Genomic DNA, 12500 nt, shown 5'->3' on the forward strand with positions numbered 1-12500 from the left:
GGGCGAGAACAGAACTCTTAGACCCTCGCGACGCTATGTCGGCAGGATTGGACTCAAACGGGCAATATCTCCAGTGATCCTTACTCCACAGACTTCGAATCTTCTGAATTCGATTCTGTACAAACAACTTGAATTGTTTAAACTCTCTATTGATCCACCACCACACGATCTGAGAGTCAGCCCAATTGAAAACAGCGCGTATCTTCATAGTGCAGGTCAATGCCTCATGAACAACTTTCATCCAATTCGCAAGTGTCAAGGCGGCCATCAACTCCAGTCGAGGGATTGATTCACCGATCAAGGGAGCAACTCTTGTTTTGGACGCTAGAAGGCAGAACTGGTTCCAGAGGTTGTCAACCTGATGTAGACATTTGCTCCTTACGCAGACTTGCTAGCATCTGCGAACCCATGTAGTTGAATAGACGTGATGTCTTCGACTTGAACATCACCCAGGATGCAACGAGGCACTACAATGCTTGAGACTTCCCACATGTCTTGTAGTAACTCCTTCCAGCGTGACGCGAGACCTTCCAGCAAAGCTTCATCCCAGCCAAGTTTTAAATGACAAATTTCTTGGATCATGCACTTTAAGGGTAAGATAATTGGTGACAGCAAGCCTAATGGATCATAGAATCGAGCAGTACTGCTCAATAATGTCCGTTTAGTGAAAGTTCCCCCTAAGGCTTGTCTAGAAAAAGTAGCAAGATCAAACTCGAAATTATCTTCCATCCGATCCCATTGAACTCCCATTGCTTTGACAACGGTTTCTTGGCTCACAGTGTTGCTTGAATTTGACACTGTCCAATCTTCTTCCTCAATGTTAGGCTCGGTCAATGTAGGAAAGAACCTTACAAGACAGCTCCGGTTCCGAATACAGAGGTTGTTCTGCTCTTTTGATCATTGCAGCTAACTCTCCAATGTTCGATACCCACTTTCTCATTTTAAAGCCTCTTTCTCTGAACAGCAAATTCAGTTTGTGGTAAAGTTCAAAACACTTCATTACCGAGTTCTCTCCAGATAGATGCAAAGTCATCAACATACGAAGATCTTACACAGCCGCCACAAATTTAGGATCAATGTTCTCATACCTTGCAAATTGGTCCCTCAATGTTACATTCAAAATAAATGGGGAGCCAACTAGACCAAAAACAAAACGAGTGAATCTTAATGTGATCACTTCCGGATTCAGGGAGTTGAAGTCATCTACCCATAGGAACCTTGACAAGTTTCTCTCTGTTGGATTGACTTCAATGTTCAAGAATGCTTTTTGTAAATCACCAATCAAAACCATTTTATGGAGGCGAAATCTCAGCAAGACATCAAAGATCAATGGAGTTAAGGCTGGACCTGGTAGGAGACAGTCATTCAAACTTGGCTCATTAATTGCGGATTTAGCACTGGCATCATAAACCACACGTAGTTTAGTAGTGATTCTGTCGTCTTTCAATACTTCTTTGTGAGGAATGTAATGTACAGTTCCAGGAAGGGTATCTAAATCATGACTCTTGTCAATCAATTCAACAAAACCAGCATTTAATTGTTCCTTGATGACACTGTCATATTGTTCGAGCAATTCTGGCTTGGACCTTAATCTTTGGAAGTAAGAAACAAGGTGATTCTGTGCCAACAAGTAATTGTCTGGAATAATCGGGTGTTGTTCAGTCTTGAAGGGAAGACACTTCATAACGGGTTCCATTGAACTTCACTTTGGTAAGATAGTCTTCAAGAAAATCTTCCTATGTATCCTTTACTCCAAGAGTGTCATAGTCCCAAAACTTACTTAGCTCCTCTTTCAGTAAGAAATAATCTGAAACTAATTTCTCTTCAATGACTTGACATTCAGTTTTCAGAACATGGGAGACGTTAACAGTTGATAACTGTGTATTCACACTTGCCACATTCACAGGACCACTCAATACATATCCTAATCTTGTGCGAATTGCCACTGGTCCATGGAGCTCCCCCCTTAACACGTGATTCTGAACCAGAGACCAGTAATTATCTGCTCCAATCATGACATCAATTTCTAGATCCTCATCACCTCGTGAGTGATCAGCCAGATGCAAGCCTTGCAGATGTGGGTAACACTGCTGCGCAATTTCAATGGTCTGGTTTGTGATGGGACCACAGGTCAACTCAACTTCATAAGCATTAATGAACACTGTCAAATTGTCTTGACATTTCAATGGAAACTGAACGATGCTACATTGTTTCAATGAGAGTTCATTGTTTCCAAAAGTTTGTATTAGAACTTTATCGCTTCCAATTGGTGATAAGCTCAATTTGCTCCTTAACCGTGCGCTTATATAAGACTTTTGGGAACATGAATCAAAAAGGATTCTCACATTGCAAGAGTTTCCTCCATGAGGACTTCTGACGTTTGCTCTGGCCGTTTGTAACAAGATGCACTTGTTATTAACGTCTTGAGTAAAATACAAGTTTGTAGTCACAGTTTGTTCTCGATTGCCATCTCTAGCCCTTCTGGTCGTGATTGGATACTCTGCTTGGGTCGCCTGAAAATTTTCTCAATTCCAGTTTGGGCAACTTTGCGTGGGTCGGAATTGTTGACGCGTTTGATTGTGTTCCCGCCTGAATACTCGAGTTAGAGTTTTGCGAGCCCAATGTCGTTCCTTGTATATCCTGACCCTTTCCAGTATTTTCCTCAGCTTCTATTGCTGTTTCTAGGTCGACTATGCAGGCTTGAATAGCGCTGGCAAAGTCACAGCTATTGCTCACGTCTATTTTCGTTTCGTCTACCAAATCGATAATTTCACTGTCCAATATTTTGAGCTCCGACAATTTATCCAGAAGGGTACATCGCAGGGATTTGAGTTTCTTCAAAACGGTAGGATCTCCCCTTTTATCAATTTGTTCCTTTGCCGCGAGGATTGTTTTCCTAACAAATGCGCGATGACTTTCGCGGACCATGGATTTCTTCTTCAGCCGTTTCTTGGGTTCCGACGACAGGTTTACACGAGGTTACTTCACTTTTTCACTCTTTCAATCCTTCACTCCTTTACTCCCGGGTCTCGGTACCAAATGTTGTAATGATCCAAGCTCTTTAATGATAGATGACTTCCTTTTAGAATACAATTCCTGTTAGAGACGATGTCCTAAGATTCCGAAGGAACAATACTGCCGATACACAAGATGCAACTCCACCAAAACAAGATAAGATGTAATTCCTGTCACATGTCAATCAAACTAAAGCTCGTGTTACACTAGCTTCCAGTTTTCAACAGTGTCTATTAGATTTGAGCAAGTTACATGATCGTTTTTGCACTGCTCTTCGGTTCTCTCGCTTCGGTTTTCTCGGCTCTCTCTTGGAATGAAGAATTCATCTCATTCGTGTAGCTTGCGGTCGCTGATAATTGTGAATTCTGATATTTTCTTACCGATAATTTCAGATTTGGAGCCTTGTATATTGAGTGTTTTAGCGCCAGGGTAGAAACTTATTGAGATACCATCAGCTTTCGTTGTGTGAAACTCGCTGTTGATGGTTGTAAAGTTCCACGTTCCCGAAACTTTCAAATGAACGTTAATAAATAATTTAAAACTCCCCAAGCCATTTGAACTTGTTCTTGTCTCAAGATTTAGTCAAAGAAATAAACCTATATCGCTCACAGGGTTGATTACCACCAGCTTTCGCGGAAAGTTTGCTAACACGTGCATCCTGCTTGCCAGACAGGGATGATTTATTTGGCGAAGCAATAACTATCCCTCATTAACATAAGACGAAATTCAGTCTTTTTACTCTACTAGACAGTTTTGCAGTCTAGTCAAGTGTCGCTGAACAGTGATAACACTACAATGTCCAGGACCAAGACGAATCAAATAGATGGACAACGCACGTTCAAAATACTCCTTTGCCTGTTCCAGCTCACCATGGTCACGGAGTACAACAGCCAAGTTTTTATAAGAATCTGCGACACGAATATGTTTAGATCCCAACTTTTCTTTCCGTATAGCAAGAGCGCGATTATGATACTGCTTTGCTTGTTCCAGGTCTCCTTGGGCACGGAGTACACTGGCTATGTTGTTGTAACTGGATGCGACATCGATATGCTGAGATCCCAACTTTTCTGTCCGTATAGCAAGAGCGCGATCAAGATACTCCTTCGCTTGTTGCAGCTCACCTTGGTCATGGAGTACAATGCCTTTGTTGTGGTAACTGTTTGCGACATCAATATGCTGAGATCCCAACTTTTCTATCCGTATAGCAAGAGCACGATCATTATACTCCTTTGCTTGTTCCAGGGCACCTTGGTCACGGAGTACCTTCGCTATGTTGCTGTAACTGGATGCGACCTTGATATGCTGAGATCCAAACTTTTCTATCCGTATAGCAAGAGCACGATTATGATACTCCTTTGCTTGTTCCAGGTCCTTTAGGCCATGGAGTACACGGCCTATGTTGCTGTAACTGGTTGCGACATCGATATGCTCAGATCCCAACTTTTCTATCCGTATAGCAAGAGCGCGATTATGATACTCCTTTGCTTGTTCCAGGTGACCTTGTTCACGGAGTACAGTGGCTATGTTGTTGTAACTGTTTGCGACATCGATATGCTGAGATCCGAGGATTTCTATTTCTATAGCAAGAGCGCGATCATGATATTCCTTTGCTTGTTTCAGGTCACCTTGGTCATGGAGTACCGTGGCTATGTTGTTGTAACTGGATGCGACATTAATATGCTGAGATCCCAACTTTTCTATCCGTATAGCAAGAGCCCGATCATGATACTCCTTTGCTTGTTCCAGGTCACCTTGGTCATGGAGTATAGTGGCTATGTCGTTGTAACTGGTTGCGACATTGATATGCTGAGATCCCATTTTTTCTATCTTTATAGCAACAGCGCGATCATCATACTCCTTTGCTTGTTCCAGGTCACCTTGATCACGGAGTACACAGCCTATGTTCCTATAACTGCTTGCGACACCGATATGCTGAGATCCCAACTTTTCTATCCGTATAGCAAGAGCGCGATCATGATATTCCTTTGCTTGTTCCAGGTCACCTTGGTCATGGAGTACAGTGGCTATGTTGTCATAACTGGTTGCGACATCGATATGCTGAGATCCCAACTTTTCTATCTGTATAGCAAGAGCGCGATCATAATATTCCTTTTCTTCTTGAAACTCACCCATGTAGTGACTGGCAATGGCTAAGCCATCATACACTCGTGCGGAATCTCCCTCACAAAATACACCACCATGCTGAATTAATTTTAGAGCTACCTTACAAATGCTTTTGGCTGTATTAAATTCGCAATGCACAAAGCAAATTGTGCTAAACCTAATGAAATAATTTGGATAATCTTTCACATTTAAATTGACTTTTGATAAGTCACGTACATTGAATACCGTTTCAATTTTTGTTATTAGGCACTTCAAATGAGGTACCAGCTGGAAGCTATTAGAAGTAGAGTCTACTTCATCAAGATCATCAAGATCATTCTCATCTATAAACTGACTAAATGAGGTGATACCCCAATGCATGATTTGAAAATATTCATCCTCCGAATACGTTTTCATTTTAGTTTGGATGACTATTCTTACAATTTGATGTACTTGAACGTACGCGCCACTCTCGCCTTCTTCAACTAACAGCAGCGAGCTTTTTCGAATCCTTAAACCAATGACATCTTCGTCCGCAGAATCGTCAAATCCACTCCCATCGCTTTCGTTCTCGACATTCAGGATGTAGTTTATAACAAGGTCAAGGTTTAATGTTTGCTGACCACAAAGAGAAATGAAAGCGAATGCGTGATTCAAAACCTTGTCAGATGACATCGCGTTATCCACGGCCAATGAAATCGCTGTAGTCATAGTGATTGGGTAGCTTTGGTTTGTCATGGCAAGAAAGTCCTCAGTGTTAGCACGGTGACCCCTGTAAAGCTTCTCGAGGTAGCCTTTCCAGTCAAAATTCGAAGATGTTTCCCGAACTTGTTTGACAAAGATAGCGGCGCTTGCTAAGGCAAGGGGTTGGTAATCTAACACCTGAGCAACTTTTTCGGTCTCACCTTCAGCGACTCCGGAGAGGGAAGCTAATAAGAAAATGGCATCAGATGGCATCATGCCCTTGCTCACGGAGATGTGATTGCTGAAAGAGGATTCTGCAGGAATTGCAGCGGTGTCTTGCGATGTGATCAGCAGCTGACCTTTACACCAGTGCGTGTCTCCGGTCTCTGGCAAATGAGGATTCATTCCACTTAAGCTGACGACATTGTCCACCACTAACAGCCACGATGAGTAAAGCTGAACTTTGGTACCAATTAACGACCTCATGTTGGCAATCTTCCCCTCCGTCTTCAGATCTTTGTCGTTTAGAGTATTTGTGACTGCATATTCTGGACACTTTAGATGACGAGCAAAAGAGACGTAGGATTCTAACAGTAAATCAAGACTTTGCGCATTTAGAGTCATCACGAATATATTCTTGCCCGCGATTTGTTTTTTGTCATTAAAGAATTTCTTTGCGGCAAGACCGGCTAACTGAGATTTGCCGCTTCCAGGGTTTCCTGAGATGTACAGGGAAGTTAATCGGTTCTCGTTGGTTTCTTTCAGTTGCTTTAGTCGTTGAGCTATTTTAGCCAACTCATGATCTCGTTCGGCAACGTCGTGCGATGGCTTGGGAGGGAGAATGCAAAATGCCCCAGGAGCTTCAATTTGTAACTGCTCTTCAAGGACCTTTCGATGCTTTTCTGTTTCCTTAAGGGTTTCACCCTTTTTTTTAAGTTCCTGTTGTTGTTTTTTCAGTTCGTCTTTTAGGTGGTCGACTTCTTGCAAGACTTTTTCTAACTCGCCCGTCGGAAAACTCTTTTGATTTCTGGTTTCTTGAATCTTTAGATCGGAGAGGCCAAGTGCTTGAAAGGCAACTATAACTTTATCTACAGCAGTTTGAAACTCTGTCTCGTTGACTTTGCCATGTGGCTTATGAGCAGGGCCTTCATTACGAATTTTTCTCAAATCATCCACATTTGATCGGACTACTGCGTTTAGGCCTCTTCCAATACAGTAGGAGTACAGTATACCGTAAAAGAGCTTTGTACAATCCCATTCTGCTCTATTTCCGTTAACCATGATTGTCAAGAGACGGGTGTTTCTTTTTTGGTTTCTCGGCGACTCCAGATTTTCGAAGTCCAGTCCATTTTGGGGTTCGTCTTTCCATTCTCCCAAAGTTGCCTTATAGCGGTTGTCCCATTCTTGTTTGAAGATTGTTCGCAGGCCCTCAGTTATCACATCAGTAGTGATAAAGCAGATCCTGAAGTAATTCAGTTGCTCGTCAGTGTATTCCGGTCCAGTGGCCATACTTAGTCAAGCTCAGCTGTTAGTCAGCCCTTGCTAGAAATAAACATTGCGTTAATGTCAGCAGTAGTACAAAAGATCACTTAACAGAGACCTTAAGACCGAGGTTTTTCGGCATTTCCCGCGAACTGCGAACGTGAAGAAGTCACGTGACCAGTGCGTTGGCGTCAGGTTTGCAGTTTGAGGTTTCCGTTTGTACGGCTAGACCACGTTCTAGAGGTAAGTGATTTACCGCAAGGTTTTTTGCACCCTAAAACATCACAATCCCACGTTTGAGAGGAAATACTACTTTTAAAAACAATTTCACTTATCAACTATCCAATTCTTTCTCATAGAAACGTAATTTTGAAGAGGATTTCTCAGCTAAAACAGAAGTGAACGAACGAATGAAAACAAACATGATACATTTTACGAATTAGGAACCCAGGACAGCAAACTGAAGCGAGTGTTCAATGAACGATGCATCTGTCTGGCAAATCTACTGTACACTAGTTCATAACCATCTCTTGAACAATAGAAGAGGCCTTTACTGACGTTTTTCATTCCTGTCTCTAGGTCGTCGATAGAGGAAGGATAAACTTTTTAGTGAGACAATCCCTAAGTTGTTTACAAGCATGTTAGTCATACATATGTTTTTTTCAGAAACTCCAGTGTCTCGAGCTCCTTAGACGTGGCTTGACAAATGGTACGCTTTCGGACGGTAATCTTCGCAATAATGGGGTGGAAATTAAGGATTTTATTTTTTAATTTTGGCGCGGGGTAATTCTTTTCAGCTGTCAACACTCCTTACCTTTAATAATGGTCTGTTTGGATGAAGACAAACAACAATCCTTCACAGTTCACTCTTCCTGCAGGGAGGGAAAGAGAAACTGAATGAAAACATAGTTAAATGATAACATACAGATCCAAATTGTACTACTTAGGGTCAGCAGCCTGTTTCTGCAGAGTTGGTAAAGCTTTTCAGTTCGCGCCGGATTATTTCAATTCTTTCATTGTGTAAAATGTGTGTGTGTTGTCCAAAAATGAAACCGGTTAAAGTTTGAAGAGAGAGAGAGAGAGAGAGATTAAAAATCTAAATTGGTCGGCTGCCGTTCTCCACAAGTCGGATTTTGGTCATTTGAGGTTGTTGTTTTGCTTAGGACGGGAAACTGACGTACCGAATGTACAACGCAGATGCAGAGCATGCAGATCAATTCTTTTCGCTCATTATATCTTTACTTTGTATTGTGACGTTCTCGTTGCCGTTGCCTTCCTTATGGCTTACGCTTCCTATCAGTGGTTCCTATGCAGGGAAAAATGAAAGCACCGTGATAAATTTACAGTCCAGGCTTTAATGATTGAACTGCGATTTTTAAGTGAGTAGAGAAGGGGAAGGTTGTAAGCAAAAAAATGAAAAAGTTTTGCAAAGAGGAAGTCAGGAAAATTTGAAGACGATCTCCTTCTATTTTCCGCCTCTAATTTAAGAGTTTAACCTAACCAGTGCCTAATATGATAAAGCTGTAAACCACTTCCCAACTTAACATTCCACGGAGAACTCATGGGCATGTCAGTCCTTACAAAGAGTGTAACAGGTGGATCTGATCTCACCTTTGCTAGGTGTCACTGAAATTCTCCTCTACGCAAGGTGAATGATATACGGTGCCGAAGTACAATGGTTCCGATCAATTTGCCGTCTCCAAGACAACTAGCAACAGAGATGTACGTCCTCCTGCAACACATATTGGCCCAAACTTCAGTGACGTGAGAAGTGATAGTTTTAGTTTCTGCTAGTCTAACTACACTTCAACTGTTGTAAGGCAATCCCTTACTAAAAAAAACAACAGCAAAATCAAACGGAATATACCATGCTATTTCCTTATTAATTATTGACGAACTTCTCTTCTACGGAAGAAATAATATTTGCCGTTGCCAGGCTTTTTTGCGAGCGTGCAATTTTTCTCTCAAATCACGTAAGCTCGGTCCACAGGAACACCAAACTGTGACCAGATAATGAAACATTTTCGATGCATTAAACTTCTCTGTAACAAGATATGACTTCCCTTCTTTCGCTTTAGAAATATGCGTCGACGCTTCTAAATGCTCCAATGACAATAACCAGAATCTTACTTGCGAACCGTTAAATAATGAAGAGACAAACTGAATCAGAATCATCATAACAGCACAATGGAAAACCAGTACAGTACAGGAGCTATGTATATTTAAAATGTATTAAAGCTTAAATTAAATTATTGACAGTTTAATTACAAATCATTCATGTGGTTCAGCTACGAAGGATCGGAAACATTTGACTTACCGATTAGGAACGTAAGGCAAACGTTTCCTAGAACTCTCTTAAGTTCGTGCGATGGTAAAAAATCGCTGCAGGGTCCTGGGGACTCTAATATAGAACCTGATCAGCCACGCCCTCACCCCTGAAACAACGGACACCAACATGACATTAACTAATTCGATGATGCAACTAAACACGATCAACCGCAAACAATCAATTGCTACGCACTTGCGTATTTCATTATGTACTTGAGAAACCACCCTAGGCTTGATTGGTTGAGCTGAAAGCATTCCACCAACCTCATTTGCACGTTTGTCCACAAACCGCTATGTATTCGAAACCGGTACGGTCTGATCGCGGTTATGAAAGGCTGGGTAAAGTAGGTTGATCATGGGAACTTAAGTATTTATGGCACCATGTAGCATTGAAAAGGAAAAATTCCCTTTCTATAGATTCTATGGCAACAGGTCAATATTCACTTATCAATCACGGATGGCTGGATTTTTATAATAAATGCTTAAACGCACCGTGCAGTCACAAGAATTCACAATTATCATTTTAGCGCAGTTATACTGAAAAGGTTCACTCAGACAGCGCTATGCAGTTTTTTTTCTGTTAAAATAACTATGCATCTGTCCTTCTGCTGGAAATGCTGACTGTTAACTATAGATGTTTCAGTTTTTAGACTGCTCAATGAGCAAACTGAAAACAAAGTGCAACAATTATCCTAATGCGTCATGCACAAGAAATTATAGTTGTTTTATTTCTTCTAGTTATGATCTTTAGTTTTAAAACAGCCTTAGAGAAATGAGGACGGAAACACTGAGGTAAGAATAGAACGGATAGAAAGGCAATTTTTGCAGGCAGAATAATCAGTGGCAAGCACGTTTCACCTGGAATTGAAAGAAGAACAATCGAGTACAACCTTCTAATACCGTGACATACTTTGTAAAGGCTTCATTCTTTGCACAATAGGCCGAACTTAAAATGGTTCATTCTTTCTTGGCAGACAAATCAGTGTATTGGTGTTGTAGGCTGTTTTTTTAATTGAAACTCCAGTATTTAGTCCTGTTATCTGGATGGACATGACAACACTTGGTGGAGCGGAATACATACCAGAGCATAATATCAAACTTAACTTCGGAGTCATGCGATTTTTTTCTTCCCCGTTTTAACAAGTGCCGTAGAAATCTTTGCTAGTTCCTTGAACTATCAGCTTTCCGCAAAAGCTCTTAAGTGTAATGAGCAAACGTGAGATACCCAAAGGTGCTCTTTCAGAGATGACGCGACAGAAGGAACTAAAGAACAATATCCCGAATTATGCCATTTAAGACGTATTTTACCTACCCTGTGCTCGCCTTTAAGTCAGTAATACAAGCCATACAGATTTAGTCACTTTGTAAAAGGGGCTTCATAAAGACTGCTGAAAAAGTTACATCTCCATGGCACAACAGTTTCGTTAACAGCGCAGTGAAGGGAAACGTCCCTTTACAAATATCCTGTTGGCAACCGGTCAATAATTAGGATTCGACCATGGGTGGCTGGAGTTTGACAGTGAATCAAAAATGCACGTCGTAGAAGTTAAGCCAGGGTTGAAGTCAAACCATTTCTCACAGATTATTAATTGATTTTATCAGCTGCTCTTCTGGCCGAAGCTCCGCTTACTCTCGAACGGGTATCCTCAGCGAGAAGAGCCTTTTTTGCCGGCTCATACACCTTATTCCAAATTGGCCACCATTTAGATATTCATTTGTTTTTATTTAAATTAGACCTTGATGCCTCGTTTAAGGCAAAATATTCTTTTGAATGTTAAGCTTAAGAACGAGACATCAGTGGGTAATTTGAATAAAAACAAAAGTATATTTAAAAGGCGGCCATTTTAGAATAAGGTGTATTCCCCGAAACAGCGGCTAATAATCGAATATATTTCTTGCGCACTAACCTGCGATCAGGCCCATTTTTCGCTTCGCCCATATGTTCTCTTATGTCGTCGCTCGCTAAAATTGGGCCTGACTAAAAGTCTCACAAGAATTCTGTTTGGTCGTCCAAATTACCAAACTAGTTATCTGATTGGCTGTTGAAACGCCGGAAGTGAAAATGCCATCGTGATTGCGCGGAGCTCTCGCGAAGTCCTCGAGACTAATCCGCCATAAGTGTACGAAGAAATTTGCTCCCTTTTGTTCTTACAATGCCGTGGATAAATGGAGATATGCCATCTGAAATATCTCATAACTTGTCCAGAATCGGGTTTGAATCTCTGGAACGAGTGAAATTAGCGATTTCGTTGTCGAGCTCTGTGGCCATGGGGTTGAAAGAACTTTGGCACAAAGTTCCCTGATGTTTTGAAAGCCGCTAAATAGCTGGTTCTTTCAAATGGCAGTGAAAGCCGATGCATATTGGTTTCGTGGATGAGACAAGGGACATATATATCAACAGGAGGAGATGCTGATAAAATCGCAAGTTACACGAATGCATGTTTTGAATATCTGTGTATCAAACGGCTTTATTCATTTACTGTACATGACTGATGACACGGTTTTTTTGCACACTTCATGATATTTCCAGTTGATTTAACTTTTAAAAACTCACACTCCAGAAGCTAAAATGGCATGTTTCCAGAGAGATCAATTGTACAACAATAAAAGAAACTTTGCGAGTCCATCTTACTGTTCGTACTCCATCAAAAAATTAACAGCCAAACGTATCATGATTTTACTGCGCGCAATTCTAGAAATACACTGCAACTGAAGATATTACCCGAAAAAATCACCAAAGAAACCTTCATGGGAAACACGTTAAAGGAATAATGTATTTCTCTTTTTTTTCTTTAAAAATCTATTGCCAAACCGTCCAACGACAAAATGCTAGGTTATCTCAATTACAAATTAAGATGTCAAGCTTAAAAGATTGCATATTCAGTGAA

At 41.1% G+C, this 12500-nt stretch overlaps 2 protein-coding genes across 2 annotated transcripts; both read right to left on the reverse strand.

Moving 5' to 3' along the window:
- Window positions 1-378: 378 nt before the first annotated feature.
- Window positions 379-1684, reverse strand: LOC138048512 (uncharacterized). Its single transcript, XM_068894695.1, has 2 exons — window positions 1089-1684; window positions 379-688 (listed from the first exon to the last, which is right to left on the reverse strand). Exons 1-2 carry the CDS (start codon window positions 1682-1684, stop codon window positions 379-381), a joined length of 906 nt encoding a protein of 301 aa, XP_068750796.1.
- Window positions 1685-3750: 2066 nt separating this feature from the next.
- Window positions 3751-7311, reverse strand: LOC138048513 (uncharacterized). Its single transcript, XM_068894696.1, has one exon. The coding sequence runs from the start codon at window positions 7309-7311 to the stop codon at window positions 3751-3753; it is 3561 nt and encodes a 1186-aa protein (XP_068750797.1).
- Window positions 7312-12500: the final 5189 nt, after the last annotated feature.

This window comes from Montipora capricornis, chromosome 5, assembly GCF_036669925.1.
Source record: "Montipora capricornis isolate CH-2021 chromosome 5, ASM3666992v2, whole genome shotgun sequence".
Classification (NCBI taxonomy): Eukaryota; Metazoa; Cnidaria; class Anthozoa; order Scleractinia; family Acroporidae; genus Montipora; species Montipora capricornis.

Coding starts and splice junctions, on each gene's coding strand:
- LOC138048513 (XM_068894696.1), bottom strand. CDS start 7,311: ATGGCCACTGGACCGGAATACACTGACGAGCAACTGAATTACTTCAGG.
- LOC138048512 (XM_068894695.1), bottom strand. CDS start 1,684: ATGAAGTGTCTTCCCTTCAAGACTGAACAACACCCGATTATTCCAGAC. Junction 689..1,088: donor TTGAGGGACCAATTTGCAAG/GTATGAGAACAT, acceptor TACTTTTTCTAG/ACAAGCCTTAGGGGGAACTT.